Raw genomic sequence first — 19,986 nt, 5'->3', positions numbered from 1 at the left:
AGTTAAGTTAATTTTTAACAGACAGATCTGAAGTTCTGAAATCATATATACAAATAATTTTGTCTATTACGAAGTAATTATTAAGTCATCAATTACCAAAATTACAACTTTTACCTTGAACATTTTAGCAAGTTTTTCTAAATTTTTGAGTCAACATCTACAGTTAAAGACAACAAAAAGTTTTCTTTAACTCTAACAACATATTTTAGCCAACATTGCTTTTTGCCTATGGAATGAGAAAATTCCATAGAGAATAAGTACTGTTGGTCTGCTTAAACACAAACTTTAACATTTAGATTTATTTTAAAAGATTAAATTATAAACTTGTAATAAAAATATTGCATTAATAAATAATTTCAAGCGTTCTTGCATAATTCCGCATTTTACAATTACATTTTATAATAACAAACTAAACTAACCTGAACTAAACCAAACTCAGTGGCGCGACAGCCCATAGAGGGTCAAGGCCTACTATGCCCATCTCCGTTTTCTTGACCTTGGGCTCTGGGGTGCAGGAGCAGATGTTCCGCTCAGGTGGTCAGCTGAACGCGGAACCCCAAGTGTTTAGTTCCCAAGCATGCTTGGTACTCCCTTATCGACGCACTGAAGGGATGAAAGGCTGAGTCAACCTTGCCCGGCCCGATGATAAAACCCAGGACCTGTGGCACTGGAGCGCGAAGCGCTACCACTTAGCCACTGGGCGTCATAATAACAAACAAGCAACTAAATTATTACTTTAACTCGATATCATTAAATTATACGTGTCTAAAACAATATTATTTTTTTTCCTATTGTATTATTTATAACGCATATTTTTTAAATTTCTTGGCCTGTTTACAAAGATATTTTTCCCAAATTTTCATTTTCAGCAATGTATATATCTCCGCAGCAACTGCAAAAGAGACAAAATATTCTATAAATAAAAAAAACTGATTGTATCATACATTCAACTTGATTTGTGAGTTCCCAGTTATAGCCCAAATTTTTTTTTCGCTAATGTATATGACTCTGCAGCCACTGTGAAATTGACAAAATGTTTTACAAATATAACAAAACTCATTGTATAAATTATTCAACTCGATTTGAAGTTCCTTGTTAGTGCATATTTGCTGAATGCCGTCCAATCCAATAACCCAATGCTAATCCAATTTGCTTTCGGTTTTTGTGATTGACTTTAAGAATATTTTTACATTTTAAAATTTTATTCTTCAAAACTGCATGCACTCAGTTTCTTCTGAAGATAACATACGAGACGAGATGTCGCAGGATATGGCCAAGAATTCTTGGCCACATAAGTTTTAGAATTTTTAGGTTCATTGAAAAGAAACCATGCTTTGAACCTAACGCTTTAAAACATACACTTGAGAATGTAGACTCATTGTTTATGGTTGGAATAACTCGTATAATAATATACATAGTTTTGAAGAAAAAAAATTATCAGGGGTATTTATTTTAACGCCACGTTAACGCCATGTGAAATTGCTTCTTCGATTTTTATACATTCCATTTCTAATAAATTTAATAAACCCATATGAAAAAAAAAACATTTAAGGAGGGAAAAAATGAAAAGCAGAATGGCTGATCTTAAAATAATTTCAAAGATGCAAAAAGATGAATGCATAAGAAGAAAAAAACTCTCCACATATGATGAACTTATTCAGGTTTTTCAAAATAATTTGAAATTTTAGTGCGATTCGATTTTTTAATATTTTCTCAATCTTTAAATCGTTTCTGAAACTTGACCAATACTTTAGTTTGTGATCATGAAAAGACAAATTCATAAAACTGATATATTTTTGACCCTCCATGTATTCATATTATTAAGATTTGATAGTAAAATTTTATTTTCTAATCCTCTCTTTTTCTGTTTGCTTACTTAATCTACACCTAGATATATAGAAAGATATGCGTCGGAATTTAAAATCACAAAACTTACGAATTTAATTCTTTTTTTTAATTTTCAGATGTAATGTATGTAAAGTCGCGAATGCTCAACTGTAGTTATTTTATGGATAGCCTGCATTTTATTTAACTGAATAATAATGCACTACAGATTTCTGAGGTAAGCACTTTATTTCACTATTCATATGGGTATATTTATTCTTTTAAATACCATTACATTAAAAATCTTGATACAATGATAATTTAATATTCATGAAAAGAGAAAGAGAAAGAGTATTTGTTTTAATCTATTATGTCAATGAAATAAATTGTTACAATTTCAGTATTCTTTTCGAAACCTTCGTAGTTCGTTCTTTTTTTAACTTTTCTGTGATAAATTTTTCCCACTCGTGCATTTATTTAATTTAGTGATGATACATTTATGTAATCCACCGTTATTTTCTTTCCATAATAGAAGATTTGGTTTAGTTAAATAATTGAAGTTGAATCAGTTACAGCTTTAAGACTGAATTGAATTTTGTTTGCCTTGAAGAATATTATTCAAATGTAATTTTAATAAACTATATTATACCATTTTAAGAGCATTAGGTTTGCTTTAAAGAGGGAAAACATCTCTAGAGGTTTATTTTCTTTAAAAAATATTGGTTCTTCCATCTTCAGGTAATTTTGTGTTGATCCAGTCATAATGACAGCCAGCTAAAATAAATAATTAAAAATTAGGAAATTGTTAGAAAGGAAAGAAACTAAAATCAATATAATTAATTAAATCCACGAATAAAAAATTATTTCAAAAATATCAAAATAAATAAATGTTCGCATCCTTTTCAGATATATTATTCTAATCTATCGCATAATTTTAACTTTTCAAGTTCAATGTGTAAGAAAAAGTAACTTTTACGTAACCCTGAAAAAATACATATTCCTTGCTTACTTTTGATCTAATGATCGGATCGTCATGTATTGGACTTAATCTTAATGACTCAAGGGCTGATTAATAAGTGCAAACGATGATTTAATTGCGAAATCAAGACACAAAAACGCACTTTTTCTGAATAAACATGATAGATTTTTATTCCTAAAATATAGGGGATAGCCGTAACCTGGAAAATATGGTCCGAATAGTTTGATCATGAGAGTGCTCCAAAGTTTTGACCCCTAAATGTTAATTTGAAATTTTGCGTATTTCGCTGTATCTCGAAATCTGCTGAAGCAAATTGAAAAAGTCTTGTACACAATTATAAAATTAGTTTGTCTAGAGATAATCCAATGTAAAAACCTTATTAAATATTTATCATTTTATTTTATAATGATCGAAAAGAATTTATATCGTAAGGTCTACAAATTTAACATCATCTTAATATAATTTTACAAGACAAAATATAAAATTTGAGCAAAATTGGTCGAATCGAATTTTATACATCCCTGTTTTTTTAATTCAATTTCTCAGGAACTATTTAACCGAATTTGCTCAAATTTTGTATGTTGCCAAGTAAATTATATCCTTAAAATGATGTAAAAATTACCTTACAATGCAAAATTGTTTCAACCACTATTTCATAAAATAATAAATATTTAATAAATGTTTTTTTTCTGCATGGAATTTTCTTTGGACAAACAAATTTAAAAGTTAAGCGTAAAAATTTTTCAATTTCCTTAAAAAGTATTCGAGATATAGCAATGTACGCAAAAAGTAAAATGGACATTAATGGGTCAAAATTTTAGAGCATTTAATAAATGTTTTTTTCTGCATGGAATTTTCTTTGGACAGACAAATTTTATAATTAAGTGTAAGAATTTTTCAATTTCCTTAAAAAGTATTCGAGATATAGCAATGTACGCTAAAAGTAAAATGAACATTAATGGGTCAAAATTTAGAGTATTTAATAAATGTTTTTTTCTGCATGGAATTTTCTTTGGACAAACAAATTTTATAATTAAGTGTAAGAATTTTTCAATTTCCTTAAAAAGTATTCGAGATATAGCAATGTACGCTAAAAGTAAAATGAACATTAATGGGTCAAAATTTAGAGTATTTAATAAATGTTTTTTTCTGCATGGAATTTTCTTTGGACAAACAAATTTTATAATTAAGCGTAAAAATTTTTCAATTTCCTTAAAAAGTATTCGAGATATAGCAATGTACGCTAAAAGTAAAATGAACATTAATGGGTCAAAATTTAGAGTATTTAATAAATGTTTTTTTCTGCATGGAATTTTCTTTGGACAAACAAATTTTATAATTAAGCGTAAAAATTTTTCAATTTCCTTAAAAAGTATTCGAGATATAGCAATGTACGCTAAAAGTAAAATGAACATTAATGGGTCAAAATTTAGAGTATTTAATAAATGTTTTTTTCTGCATGGAATTTTCTTTGGACAAACAAATTTTATAATTAAGCGTAAAAATTTTTCAATTTCCTTAAAAAGTATTCGAGATATAGCAATGTACGCTAAAAGTAAAATGAACATTAATGGGTCAAAATTTAGAGTATTTAATAAATGTTTTTTTCTGCATGGAATTTTCTTTGGACAAACAAATTTTATAATTAAGCGTAAAAATTTTTCAATTTCCTTAAAAAGTATTCGAGATATAGCAATGTACGCAAAAAGTAAAATGAACATTAATGGATCAAAATTTAGAGCCGTTCTCCTGACCAAACTAATCAGACTATCTTTTCCAGATTTGCTTCCAATTCCCATATTTTGAGGGTCAAAAATCCGAATCCGTTGAATAAAAGTATGTTTATGAAGAGAAAGTAAGTTTTCTTGTCTGATTTTGTATTTTAAATTATCAACTGCATTTATTAATCAGCATACTTGAGGTCACTCTCCCGAGCCCTTCAGATTGAATCCCAGAATGTGAAGATCCAATCATTAGATCAAATATTATTTAGGATGGTTCCTTTCTTTGCGCATATTACAATTAGTGCATAGTTAAATGTTTCTCACTTCAAGCTCCTACTGAGTTTTATTATTTAGGTTCATTCGAAATGCTTTTCATAAGGGCAACTACAAACAAAATAAAGACTAGATTTCTAAAAAGCCTAAATTTATAAATTAAGTATCTCTCACGTGACCAATACCCGAGGGGAAAAATATTATTGCTGAATGTGCAATAAATTTCCAATATGAATGATTTTTGATAAAAAAAAAAAAAAAGCTCTAAGCTAAAGCATTATTGATGACTAATGTTAATTTGGAAATAATTGAAAAAGACAAAAGCGTCTGCAATTTTACAATATCTGCACTATTCTACACATCCCTTGAACGAACTAATTTCTGAACAACTAAGATGCCATTTTTAATCAACTTAATCAACGAATACGCCGTATTTAGCGCATGTGCATTGGTTTCACCACCCCTAATCTTAAAATATCGTAATGTCCCCCCACACGTACACATACAGCAACTAGAAACTATATCTTATTGTTATTTTTTTTTTTAAAAAACGATCACAGCCAGAGCTGTCGAATGTGGAATCAATGCCAGGGCGGGTGCTAACAGTTTTGAGGGCTAAAGGTGGTCCTACATGTTATCAGCAGGGTGGTCATAATGTAATGGCCCTTCAGTGTATAGTGCGTACAAATAATCAAACTCTAAATACCTTTCCCTAGGAAACGTATTATTCATCATTGCTCAATGATTACGACATATCTGTTTGACTATTTGACTTAAGAGACTAAGAACTAAAAGAAGAAGAACTTAATAATTATTTTGAAGAGTAAAAAAATTAAAAAAACGAGATATTTACACAATTCTCGGCTATCATGTGGATAATCTAACTAACTAACTAACTCAGTGGCGCGACAGCCCATTAAGAGGGCCAAGGCCGACTGTGCCCATCTCAGTTTTCTTGACCTTGGGCTCTGGGGTGCAGGAGCATATGTTGCGGTCAGGTGGTCAGCCGAACACGGAACCCCCAGTGTTAGTTCCCAAGCATGCTTGGTACTCATTTTATCGACCCACTGAAGGGATGAAAGGCTGAGTCGGCCTTGCCCGGCCCAAGGATCGAACCAAGGACCTGTGGCACGGCAGATGTGGATAATCAGGTGATTTAAAATTTGTAACCACAAAATGGATGGAATTTTTAAGCGGAAATAATGAGACAAAGCTGAAATATTTGTTAACTGGAAAGTGAGATGTTATATGTTGATATGATATGCAGTATGTTATGCAACATTCAAAAGGTTACAGTGACTCATTGAAAAACATTATTGAATTCAATTTTCGACGTTTGTAAATGCAGAAGAGGAAAACTGAGTTTTTGAAACCTAAGAGTCCAGGGTAGTATTTCCGAGAATATAGATTTGAGCCTATAACGAAGCATCAGATATATTTTTCACCTAAAAATTTAATTTAGAAAATAGTAGCCCTTAATCTTCCGATTAAAAGGTAACTTTAATAACTATTTGAAAGATTTAGAGCAGCGATAATTTTGGAGTAAATCATTGCAAATTGAACTGTTAAATTTTTAGACGCAATGCACGAATTGCAACAAGTTGTTCAACAGGACTTCGTTAAAATTTTGGATAGGTTTTGTGGAAAAATGCATAGAATCGGGCATTTTTGTGCTTTAAAGCCATTTTGCCATTTGAGTCAAGTAAATTTTGTACTTTGGGGCATTGACTTAACTTTTAAATCCATGGCACACTAACAAAGCTTGTATTTTAGGTGTAAGTCACGAATCCCATCAGCGACTTATCCAACCATTCCTAAGATCTCAAAACTAAAATAAAATTATTCTAGGATTGTATTGAAAGATAAATATACAATCCTTTCTCCTATTAGATTATTGGTTAAATTTTTGGTTTTCGTATTCTTACTATTTTGGATCTTCAAAAGATTTTCGATAATATAAAAATATATATAAGGCAGTACAAAACCTTTTTAAAAATGTTAAAAATAAAGGTTTCGATTTATTAAATTAGTAGAAATAGTTCTTAATAATTCTTAGAGCTACAACGGTATTATTTCTAAAGAAAAAAATTGATATAGAACAATTGATAAAAAATCAGATGAATTCTAGATTTATGTTTAAAATTTCTTTCCCTCGTCCAAACTTAAAAGATTAAACTGGATTTACTATTGGGGTATACTTACAAAACATACTCATTGTGTTTAAGAACAAACTCTAAGAAATTCAGGAAGTTGGCTATTATTTTATGTAGCCATCCTTTAACAAAAAATAGCCAGTTCCCGTAATTATAACAAACTTCATCAAAATTGGTAGAGCTGATCATTACTTTATACAATTTTATTATGCTTTTTAACTCGGATCGGGGATGTACAGCGAGCAAGTAAAAAAATTAAATAAACGGACCACCCTTAATGACTTTTGATCTAATCATTGAATCTTCACGTTCCAGGACTCAATCTTGATGACTCGCGAGGATGACCTCAAATATGCTAATTAATAAGTGCTGACGATTATATTAAGTTTTTAAGTTCCTAAAACAGACACAAATCCGTACTTTCTCTGAAAAAACATACCTTTTTTGTTGTTGATGGATTTGGATTACCCATGACTGGGATGGATTACTGGGGGATGGACCCCCAAATTAAAGGGGGAGCCGCTATCTGGGGACCATAAAATATGGTCCCCATAGTTTGGTCATGAGTGTTCCAAAGTTTGGACCCCTTCATATTAGTTTTACTTTTTGCGAATTTTCTATATATCTTGATATCATTTTAAGCTAACAGAAATTTTTTGCCCACAATTATAAAATTCATTTAGCCGAAAATAATACCATGCAAAACATATTTTTTAGTAAACAGTTTTCATGTTACATTGTTTTATTTATTATTAATCGAAAAATATTCGAATTGTAAGGTATAAAATTGTTTAGATTATTTTAAAAAGCAAAATTTGACATATCGAAGTACAGAATTTGAGTAAAATCGGTTTAATAGTTCCTGAGAAATCGAATTTTCAAAATACGACTTTTTCGAAATTCTATTTCTCAAAAATTATTCGGCTGACTTCAATCAGATTTTGTATTTTACTATGTAAAATTATATATTTTAAAATTATGTAAAAAATGCACATCCGGCAATTCACAATTTTTTCGACTAATATTAAATGAAATAATAAATAATAATAAATATTTACTAAAAATATTTTTTGCATGGAATTATCTTTGGATAAATGAACTTTATAATTGTGTGCAAATGTTTTTCAATTCTCTTAAAAAGCAAAACATGGTAAAATACACAAAAAATAATAAAATTAACGTTAAGGGGGTCCAAATTTTAGAAAAAAAAGTATGCTAATTTAGAGAAAGCATGCTTTTATGTCTGATATCTTAACTTAAAATATCTTCTGCACCAATTAATTAGCATATTTACCATGCACTAATTAATTATCATATTACCTTATATTAATTAGCATTTTTTTGAGGTCGCACCCTTGAACCATTAAGATTCAGTCCTAGAATGTTAAGACTTGATCATTAGATCAAAAGTTATTAAGGGTGATCCGTTTTTTTTATTTTGAGAACTGTATACCCCTTTTTTTATAGTTATAGTATCAGACTACGGACACAAAAGCCGCGAGTTCAAATCCAGGCACCGCAAAAATCATTTCCCTCGCTCTCCCTTTACGTTGATAACCATGGACAAACTCTTTCCTCGATAAATAGCTGTTTGGCCTCATTCCACATTTCTCCTAGATTCGATAACCGTAAGCCTCAACAGCATCAGGAATCGAACTGAAAATAAACGTCACATGACTAGCGTTAATTTACGGAAAAAGCCGTCCATATACTTAACGAAAATACCTATATCTTTACGTTCATGGTAGATTTAAAGGCATAAATTTAGCTTACGTGTCAGCGAATGGAATACTTTTTCTGGCGACGAAAGATTTTAGAGTTTATGCAATAGGTAAAAAATCTCCTTTCTCTATAAAATTCGGATGAATTGAAGATCTCTATGAAATTTGTAGTCTGTCTGTCAAGCTTTAGATTTTATGCCACGTCAAATGTTTCGAGAATGCAGTTAATAATGGCGTAAAACTTTAAAAGTTTCTGTAACATAAAATTTTGCTAAACCAATTATATTACCTTGCAATTTTTTTTAAATACCGGTTATTTATTATTTGGAGTAAAATGGCGGGTGCCAATGATTATGCTCTAATCACTACTGGATTATTAATTACACTAATTCTAATGTAATTAATAATCCTGATTATTAATTACAGTGATCATGTGCAGACGCGGATTATACGGGTAAGGGTTTTACTAACCTAGGTACGTATCCGAGTCTGGAAGGAAAGGAAAGTGTTCATGTGTCATGTAATTTGTTATAATAAGTAACATTAATGCCTTTTATTTAAGACTTTTTACCTTTTTTCAGCAATTTTAAATGTATTGATAAAAACGTATCATAAGTTAATTAAACTTTTTAATAGAAAGATAAACCACTTGCATATCATTAACGGAAATGAAATTATGTATGTAGATTTAATGGTTAGAAGCAAAAATTAGAAGCGTCAATGTTTGCATTTATCTGATTTGACAAATGACAATTCGAAAAAATTTTGAATATAAATGGAGTTTGCAATGTTTAAAAATGCGATTTTTACAATGCGATATATTTAAAATTATTCTTTTATCAATACTGGCATGTTAAGATTTATTTTTTCAAAAGTAAAGAAACCTTGAAATAAATTCTCGAAATATTTAATAGTTTATTGTCTATAGTTACATAAACGTCATTTCTGCATACTATTTAATAAAAATAAATTAGTCCTGCTTTATTTGTTTATTCCAGATATAACAGGAATCCACAACGGGGAATTCATATTTGACAAATTCTTGATATTCTATTGAATGAAGCAGGATTGAGAATGCAAAAGTCTATCTATCGATTTATCAGAAGGTAAATAACGAACATAAACCTTTAAATCTATGAATATTTCCTATTTTACTTTCAAATATTCCTTTATAATAAATCATTTATTATAAAATCCTTTATTATAATAAAGAATTTGTTCTAACAAAGAAATTAAGAAAATAATCTTTCATAAGAAATATAATCCTTAATTATATTTTTTCTATTTCATCATCTTTTATTTTTTATTTCAGTTTTTGAAATACTTTTTTTCTTTTTTTTTTTTTGAAATAAAATTATATTTTTCTTATTAATTTGAATGATTGTTCAGTATGCTGAGCTTGCAGTTGTGTTCTACCATAACTGTTAGGATTCAATATGCCGCTAAAAAAAACATTTAAATATATAGCACATTTATCACATAACCGAAATATATTGCAAACTTTTGATAAAATTTTTTAAAAAAATTAACACCATATTTCCTTTTATTAAGAAATATTTCGTTTGGGATATCGACATATTTTCTTAGTATTTAAAAATTAGTTCAAATAGTTCTATTAAACTGGTTACTACTTTTAGTTTTTCTAAAATGCTACCAATTTTCTAAGCTAGCAGTTTCTTAATTTCCTGATGGAAGAATAGAAGAAGAGTAAATAAGAATTATTGAACTTAAAAATTCAGCAGAGACTTAATAAAAATATTTCTGTATTGACCTTTTCGCGATCATTAATATTGCGATAATATCAAGTTATTTGTTAATGTAACAGACGTAAATCTCTATTTATCCAAGCTACTTAAACTATTTTATTCAGTCGATCTCTTAGTACAATAAATTTTATTCCTAATAAACTTAAGTAAGAGAAAACAGTCATTATCAGGTAAAGTTGCTAACGAATGCTTAGGGAATGGAACGTCCCTTGCGTGATCAGTAAGGAAACGATACCATGTAATTTCTGCCTAAGTAGTTTTTGTAACATTGGAGAAAATAGTTGTTTGAATAGAATGCATACTCAAAATAAAATCAACACTTTAAAATTTAATCTGCAAGCATTTCTGTTATTACAAGCAGTCTGTTTTGTTAAATATATCTTGGTTTTTATTCCATATATATGATGTGCATTCATTTATTTTTCCATTAACCACTGCTATATCAAAAGGCAATGGTTTTTTTACAAAAAAAAACTTTTTGATATCAATGAAGTTAATAATATGCTTGCAAACGAAAACAAAAGATTTTATTAAAAATAAGTAAATAGTTTTATTTTTGTCGCAAGTTTTTGAAAAAGAATATTTGATGGCGAACGGAAGGTAAACATGAAAGAAAATTTTCTTTCCAATCCTATTAACTCTTCTAACGAAAATTTAAAAACCGCTGATTTTTTCTACTGTAAGATATTTAGAACAGTTCCGTGTCAAACAAAAATTATAAAAACAATTAATTTAGAAACAAAATTAAACATTTAATTTTTTTTTGTACTTATGATTTTAATTTCCATTAACTTCTTTTTATTTCTATCAAATCCTTGCTTCGTTGAAATACATATGATGTATTTTAGGTAGATTTACTTTTTGTTTAATATAGCAAAAACTTGAGTTTTACAACTTTTTGTGGCATAGTTATTGTATAGTATAAATCATAATTTGGCTATTTATGTAAGTATTTTTGATGCATTATGTTCTCATCTTACTTGACTTTGCTTTAAATTTGCTTTGGAACTATGATAAAACCTTTCTTGAAAGGTCGTAGTATTCTTGCAATCAAAGAAAAAAGGCTTAACTAACTTCCAAATAAACAGTAAATACCACCTACTTCGCCTCCCAGAATTTTAAAAAGATTAAGAGAGCAGAAGAATACCATTGTATTCAATTATAGGCGGGAAAGAAGAATAAAATAGAGATAGGTCTGTATCAGTGTATCTAATATAATTTAAGTTACTTAAAAGCACAAAATACTTCAAAGGAAAATCATAGTCATCATGAGTCATTATGTAAATAATGAGTCCATTTCGTATCAATTCCTTTCTTACTTGAAAGCTAAGTAAAACTCCTAAAAATGAAAAATAACTTTTAAATCGTATTTAAGCCTCTTATATTTTGGCTCCTATTTATCTCCATTTTTAAAAAGGAATCTTATTTATTTCGAATTGTATTCATTTTGGACTAGCCCCATAATAATGTAAATGAGGATGAAATTATGTCAATTCGTATTATTTTGTATCTGTTAATATAACTTTGAAAGTTCTAACTTGGTCAAAATGATTGTTCTCTACTGTACTCGGTAGATGCTGATTTAATAATCTAAACCAGTTGCTTTTACAAACTGATACAAGGAAGTTGACATTTTTAAAGTGATGCAGATTCGTTTCACCATAGCTTTTCAAAATCACTACCTTTCTAAATTATTACATTTTCATGCTACGTTAAATTAATCGTACGTATTTTAATTTTATTTTCACTTATGAATAATTATGAATAATTTTCCACCAATATTTATTATAAAACTAATTATTATAAAACTAATTATTATAACTATTTTCAACTCATTATTTTTCCTATAATTTTCACATGAGCATTTTATAAATATTTTGACAAAATTTAAAAACCATTTGAATTGTGTTAAATTTTGAAAAAAGTAAATTTACCTTAATTTTTAAATGGAATTTATGGAAATAATCAATTTCAATTTGGTTCTCAAAATATTTTTTTAAGCGCAGAATCAGTAACGATAACGAACACACGTTAAATACGACATTTTATTTACAAAACCTTTGTAGTTCTACATTCAATTTAAACTAGCATTCGTTTTATTTTACTATAGTTATGCTTTTCACTCTAAAATTTCAGATAAATAAAAATTCAATTTTAGCTTTTAAATTTAATACGAACTATTGTCCTTAATATATAAATATAATTTAATTCTCCACAACCACTTTCATTTAAGACCTGAAGAAATAGTGATACGTATGATAAGGAAGCATTATAGTATTGTGTAGTAGTGTATTTTATACAGTAATTGTCCCAATTAAGAGTGCACAAGACTGCAGTTACGACTTCTACAATGCATAATTATTTCTAAAGGAAGTATTCTGTCTGATCTAGGGTTATTTATGAACTTTTTTTAAAACGTTCCTTTTGGTACATTGTATTATAAACTATGCAGCCATTTTAACTTTAATCTTTTTCAGTAAATTATACGTGAAATGTACACTGCTAGAGATTTTTGGACGTGTTGTACCATAATAACATTCGAATATGCTATAATCATATTATGTTGTTAAATTGAACTATGTACTTATGTACTTCTTTAGAATAATAAACATTATTAGACGGTTCAGGAAAAAAAACATGCTGCAATTGAACCTTTTTTTCATTTTATCAATTTAGCATTCTAGGTACCAATATTATGGTTCAACGTTAAATTGTTTTTTATAAGAAGATAGGTTAGCTAATATTAATGCCCGATAGAAGGCCACGATAGCTTTATTTTTTCTGCATATAATAACATAACATAATTACTATATGTATTGATAAAACTCTGAGATAATTTGATCAGTAAAATAAGTAAAGATAAATGTGATTGTCAACTACGGTACTTTTAAATGTATGTTTACATTTATTTTACCTTAGAATATTCCGCTCCAGGAATATGTTTATTTTATCTCTCTGTTCTATATGTTTTTTGTGCTGTTAGAGCGACTTTAATTTATCTTTATGGTGCTCATGATAAAGTGATTATTAGAAATGATAGATATATTATTGATAAAACTCTGAGATAATTTGATCAGTAAAATAAGTAAAGATAAATGTGGTTGTCAACTACGGTACTTTTAAATGTATGTTTACATTTATTTTACCTTAGAATATTCCGCTCCAGGAATATGTTTATTTTATCTCTCTGTTCTATATGTTTTTTGTGCTGTTAGAGCGACTTTAATTTATCTTTATGGTGCTCATGATAAAGTGATTATTAGAAATGATAGATATATTACATCACAAAAAAAATTTCTGAAAAAATGACAAAATATTTATTTAATTTTGATGATATTCGCTTCCTCGAAGAAGTTGATGATAGTTATTTCAGCACTTTGATGAAATTTTTGCTCAGCGCATATACCAGGATTTGGTTTCGTCAAAAACGAAGAAATTGTTGTGATATTTGAATACATTATTTTTAATAGGGTAAGCGATGCTACGTTTTATTATAAGATTTTTTGCGCAATCGTATGGAGTTCATATAATCCTTATTTTTGTTTTCAATCTCATGTTAACAAGCCTTAGGTTTCCTGTGAATTTATATAGCTCAACGTCAAGTATTTTTCAGTCACGTAAAAATTATTATGATCCTATTAATGTTGATTCTAATGTGATTAGAAGGCTTTATATTCTGGAAACAATGTATTAGAAGTATATCAAAATTAAGTAATTACCATTTTTAGATATAATATAAGGTAGTTATGCAGTTCAAGTCATGAAAACAATGAAGCTTTGAAACCATTTCAATACTATGTTCAAGTACCAAGTTGCCATGAATGAACGAAATCGAGAGAATGACGACTTTCAAAGGTGAATGTCAACAATCACATAGTCGCTTTGGTGAATGTCCGAAATATTTGTTATATTCGATTTGATACCAATTTAATCGTTGATATTATTATATTTATTCGATATTTTAATATCTGCTGATGATAGATTAGGAGGTACATCAGTGTTCGGAGTACTGGCTAAATGCATACTGGGAAGTTGCACTTTATCTTAAAAAAATATCGATGTAGGGCAGATCGGGCAGTGTCACTGAACCGTAAAAACCATTCATGTAGGTCATACTGGGTAGTGGTACTTAACTAGACCTAGTATATCTTTCGAACATTTACCAAAACGACTATGGGGTTGTCAACATTCACAGATGGAATTCAACAATCTCCAATTTCGGTCATTCACAGTAATACCAACATTAACACCAAACTATAAAGTATATGTTTACGTACCGATGATGGTGCGAGTGTGTAGAATTCGGTAAATAATCGTGCTCTACTGGTTGACTTTAAAGCTGGGTTCCAAAAAATGCTAAGATTTTGAAGGCAATTTCCACTTTTAGGAGCCATCGTGCTACGTAATTGAGTAAATTTGTTTACTTTTATGGAATCGCATAAAGAAAACTTAACTTTTTAATATAATATTATTTTAATGTAAGCGAAGTAGTCAGAAGAATGCAATTTTAGTCACATAAGCATGATAGGCAATTTTATTCCTAGTTAAAATCACATTACATACTTGCGCAATAATCAAATGTGGGTTATATTTTTTGAAGAAACATACGGATATTTCTCTTTCAAATAGTTAAAATTTAATGAAAATTTTAGATGCAAAATCTAAACCGCTATGGTGATTATATGGCTGTGATTGGTAGATCCACCCTTTCAGAAATTAAATAAAATATTCTTTTGTTACGGAATACATGTCTAACCATGTTTTAATTTTTTTTAGAAATTAAAATTCATCATTAATCTGCAAATATGTTTGATGAAGATTACATGGATATTGAAGCGGAAGTTGTGGATCCCATAGAAGTGGACAATCCGTTTGTGACAACTACCACTCAGCAGATTATAAATGAGACAGCAAAAGTATGCTCAACAAACTTCAGTACTAATTTAACATTATGTATCAACAGCACAGACATCACAATACGGGCAGATATCAGCTCTTTGGAATATATTATCAGCATCGTTGTTCCCATACTTTTCGGCATCATCGTGGTTGTAGGCTTAATTGGCAACACCTTGGTGGTTTTAGTTGTTGCTTGCAATCCCCAAATGAGATCTACAACAAACGTGCTCATCATTAACCTTGCTGTGGCCGATCTTTTATTTATATTATTTTGTGTACCATTCACTGCTTTTGACTATGCGGTGCCTTCTTGGCCTTTCGGAGAAGTGTGGTGCAGAGTGGTGCAATACTTGGTTATCGTCTGTGCTTATGCTAGTATCTACACACTCGTACTGATGTCATTAGATCGATTTTTAGCTGTGGTGCATCCTATCACGTCAATGTCGATCCGTACTGTTCGTAACGCTTGGATTGCAATTGGTATCATGTGGGCAATCATCGTAATTGCATGCATTCCAGCGTTGCAATCCCATGGCCAAGTATATTATTACATACAGGAAAAAGAATTTTCCGTTTGTGTTTTTCTCTCAAATGAAGGATACAATTACGCTGCTTTTCAGATATCATTTTTCATGTCTTCTTACATTGTTCCTTTGGCTTTGATATTTATTCTTTACATGCTCATGCTGAAGAGACTTTGGTTCGGTGTGGCACCCGGTGGAAGAATCAGTGCAGAGAGCTTAAAATCGAAAAAGCGTGTGACAAGAATGGTTGTAGTTGTAGTAGTTATCTTCGCTGTCTGCTGGTGCCCCATTCAAATTGTATTAGTTCTGAAAAGCGTTAATTCATACAGCCTGACCACTTTCCGCATCGTGGTGCAGATAACGTCGCATATCTTGGCTTATATGAATTCATGTGTTAACCCGATTCTGTACGCTTTCCTGTCTGAGAACTTTAGAAAAGCTTTCCATAAAGTCATTGCTTGCAATCAAAAGCATACAGCTCTACCAAACAGAACCACTCAGGAAAATCGAACAGAGCGAGAAACAACACTAAACAACGGGACAGCAGCTTCGAAACAACAGATAAACAACTCCTCAAATGACATACTATAAAGAAATGTCAGAATATTCTTAAACTGATTTGTTTGCATATAAAAGAACATAAAATGAGCAACTAAGTTCGATTGAAAAATAGACAAATTGAGTACACAGAATGCATTTTATTGGGGAAATTCTAGTACACAAACATTAAGAAAAATATGCACCCTATGTACTAGATCTAATTTAAAGAATTTAATAAGTAAATGGGATTTTAAAGATACATTATTTATTACTAACTCATTGATACCATTCCATCGTTGGTTCGAATGAATGATACAACTTTAGAAGGACCAAGCCAAATAACTTTTACTAAGATACACTTGAATATGGCGTTTGTTTAAAGAAAAATACTGTGGTGCTTAAGAACTTGACTTCCTGTATGTGCTTTAAATAATGTTTCCTTTAACTTTACTTTCAATATTCAATTTCATATTTGATTACTGTGTTGACTTTCATAATTCTATTCATATCTATTTAAAATATGTTTACGAATGACACCTCCTTACTTGGGGTTCTTAAAATTCATACATTTTTTTAAAGTAACTGTATATAAAATTAACGAAAACAACTTTAATGTAGATTTTATTTTACCTATTTTTTTTAAAAATGGAATCTAAGATAATTAAAATTATCTGTTATAGCTATGGATTTTAAAAGCAGCAACAGTTTTTCTTTTTTAATTTGAATATATAATCAGATTTATTGTTTAATTCATTGATATTCTTTTATCATCGTAATAATGCTTAAAAATTATATCTGACTTTAAATTATTTTCATTTAAAGTATAATAAATGCTTAAATTCTGCTATTATTTGCGAATTTTCTTGATACTTTAAGACTATCGAGCAAAGTATTTAATATTGAAAACAAGTCAAGCTCAAATTTCTAAGTATTTTCGTTTCAAACTTGTAAGTTAAAAACTTTAACACCTATTAGGTTTCTTTTTTATGCATATTTTATTCCTGCATATTTCGTTAATAGACATTTAAAATGAAAATTAAAAATGCATGAAATGTTATTCATGATATTCAAATAAATAGCAGGATGGAATTTGAAGATGCATTGCTGGTTTAGTTTCACCTTGTCACCCTAAAGTTATCACGTTTGATGAATATAATTTTTATAAGAAAGGCAGTAATATTTGTATGAAAGGGGCTCTTCAAATGATACTGCATTATAAAAATTCTGTTTCATCGAAATATTTATCCCCAAACATTGATGTGCTGATGATAAAATATATTTATGTCAGTTTATTCTCTTGTTGTAAGCACGAAGTATAAATATCTTTGTCAAACATTTATGTCAAATTTTCAATCAGGTATGTGAGCTTTCTTTCAATGTAATGTTATTGTAAATGTTTATTATGTTTTCAAATTAAACTTTTATGCAACGTATGCTTGCTCTTAAGAGCTTAAATTTCATACTTGTGAACAAAATATTAGGTTGTAAAAAAAGTTCTGAAATACCCTTGCAGCATCCCTGCTGAAAGATCTCGTTTATAGCCATGGCGAATCAAAAACCGAAGTTCAGTTTTATTCAATGTCATTTAGAGCTTATTGATGAAAGTGTAAGCTGTGTGTGGAAAGTGTGAACACCAAAAAAAAAAACAACAGCACAAAATGAAAATTCATAAAAGTTGAAATTTTCGCAAGTGTGGCAGAACTTTTTTAACAACCTAATAATACAAGCACTTCCATACTAGTATTGTTTCATATTTCTCTAGAAATACGGAGAGAATCCTTCAATAACTTCAGAAATACTTAGATCATGCGATTTCTCATACATATTAATGAAATTAAAAACTTTTAAGGGCTTTAGGGACCGACAATAAATTATAAACGGAAAATAATGTTTTTGAACACCCTATGTCAAAAAATGCAGCAATAGATTTGCAATTTGTGACAGTTATTCTGTTTATTATATGCAACAATTGCACAAAATTTTGCAATTATAGCGTGAATATTTATGAAAATATGGATATTTTTATGAAAAGACTACTTTTTTTTCTCTTGTGTTTTTTTGCCATAACTTTAAAAATATTCAGTAAAAATAAATACAATTTTTATATCATTTCAAAATTAATTAAAAAATGCTTCTTTGAAATTTGATAAAAATATGGTTCAAACTGCACAAGTAACTGCACATTAATTAAAGTGGCTCTTTTATATTGCACACGCTCGGGAAAAAATTAAAAAAAGAATTTTCTTAATTTTGTAGTGAAAAGTAATACTAATAAAAAAAGTCCAAAGACAACTAATAAAAAAGGACCAATTTCAATATTTTAAAAATTTAAAAAGTTTCATAAAATTTTCTAAGTAGTTTTCGTACTGTTTTAAAGAAGGGGCTTTCCACATGTTTGATTTTGTACTATTAAATAAGATTTATTAAAAAGGACCCCGACATTGTTGGGATTCATTTCTCTTAAAACTATCTTATTTTTCACCTGTTTTCTTTCCTCGTCAAATCACATTTTCGTAAATGAATGTTTATTGCAAGATATTATCATTTGTTATTTAATTCTGTCTTATACAAAATAATATTTGTAGAAAACCTTTAATCATTTTGAGTCTTCTATTAAAAGTTACAAAAACTACTTTGAAAACTTCTTTAAATCTTCAAAATTTTCTAAATATTATAATCGGACTTTTTTTATTAGTTTGCCAAATACGATTAACTAAAATGAAATTTAAAAAAAATTTCCTACGCAGGCGCTGTTTAAAAGAACTAGTTCAATTACTCATATCTTGCGAAGCTTAAAACGAAATTTTCTAAAACTTTACAACAAAATTTTTGCAATTAATTATAAATTATTATAAATTTTTTTTTAAATTTTATTGAAAACTTTTAAAATTATAGTAAAATAACGTAAGAATTTTTTTTTCATAAAAAATGTCCATATATTTATAAACATTTAAGCTAGGCATACGAAATTTCGTGTAATTATAGCATGTCGTAATAACCACACAAAAAACTGTCACATGTTGCAAATCTATCGCTACATTTTTAGAATCCTCATTTGATTAGAATTCATCCTTTCGAACAAGTATTATTTCAACTTTGGAAAATTATGCTTCAATGTAAGCTCTGTAATACAACCCCTACCCTTTTTACAACGACCAGTACGAAAAGTCTTGTTTTATTATAGACGCAATGTTATTTTAACGACCATTAGGGCTCCAGCATTCTACTTTCCGTTCCAATACAAAGATCGGAATTTGATCAATTCCACTGAAGTGTCGAAAAAACTATTTGGTCTGCTATTTTATTTTGATATTACCGCATATGAAATATATGATAGTGAAATATGAATTACTTCACATCGCCTTATATAAAAGAAAAGAAAAAAATCTGTTTGTATGCAAGCGTGCATGGATGTACTTTAGTAAGTTGAGAACAAAAGCAATGATCTGAATCGCTTGCAGTTTTTTTTTCCTCAATTTCTCAGTTTGCAAAAATTATTTTAAAGAATTCTTTTAATTCTTTTAAAGAATAATACGTATAAATTACTTTGCTTCGAATACCAAAGTTTCTTTCAGTATTCAAA

General features: G+C 29.0%; 1 protein-coding gene across 4 annotated transcripts in view; it reads left to right on the top strand.

Annotated features, from left to right (window-relative positions):
• Positions 1–17,836, top strand: part of LOC107446472 (allatostatin-A receptor) — a 78,608-nt gene extending 60,772 nt beyond the window's left edge. For 2 of the 4 annotated variants that reach the window (XM_087162548.1, XM_087162547.1), the window contains 4 exons: positions 1,965–2,062; positions 4,584–4,658; positions 9,673–9,780; positions 15,217–17,836. In XM_087162548.1, coding sequence (XP_087018674.1) covers positions 15,246–16,454 — 1,209 coding nt within the window. In that variant the 5' untranslated portion in view covers positions 1,965–2,062; positions 4,584–4,658; positions 9,673–9,780; positions 15,217–15,245 and the 3' untranslated portion in view covers positions 16,455–17,836. The remainder of the gene's footprint in view (positions 1–1,964; positions 2,063–4,583; positions 4,659–9,672; positions 9,781–15,216) is intronic. The other 2 variants (XM_016061140.4, XM_016061141.4) reach the window with 1 other exon arrangement.
• Positions 17,837–19,986: the final 2,150 nt, after the last annotated feature.

The sequence above is a fragment of the Parasteatoda tepidariorum genome, chromosome 1 (assembly GCF_982258835.1).
Source record: "Parasteatoda tepidariorum strain Cologne lab strain chromosome 1, Ptep-v5.0, whole genome shotgun sequence".
In the NCBI taxonomy this organism is placed as follows: Eukaryota; Metazoa; Arthropoda; class Arachnida; order Araneae; family Theridiidae; genus Parasteatoda; species Parasteatoda tepidariorum.
Note: the sequence above shows the minus strand (reverse complement) of the source record. Positions and strands in the feature narration are given on the sequence as shown.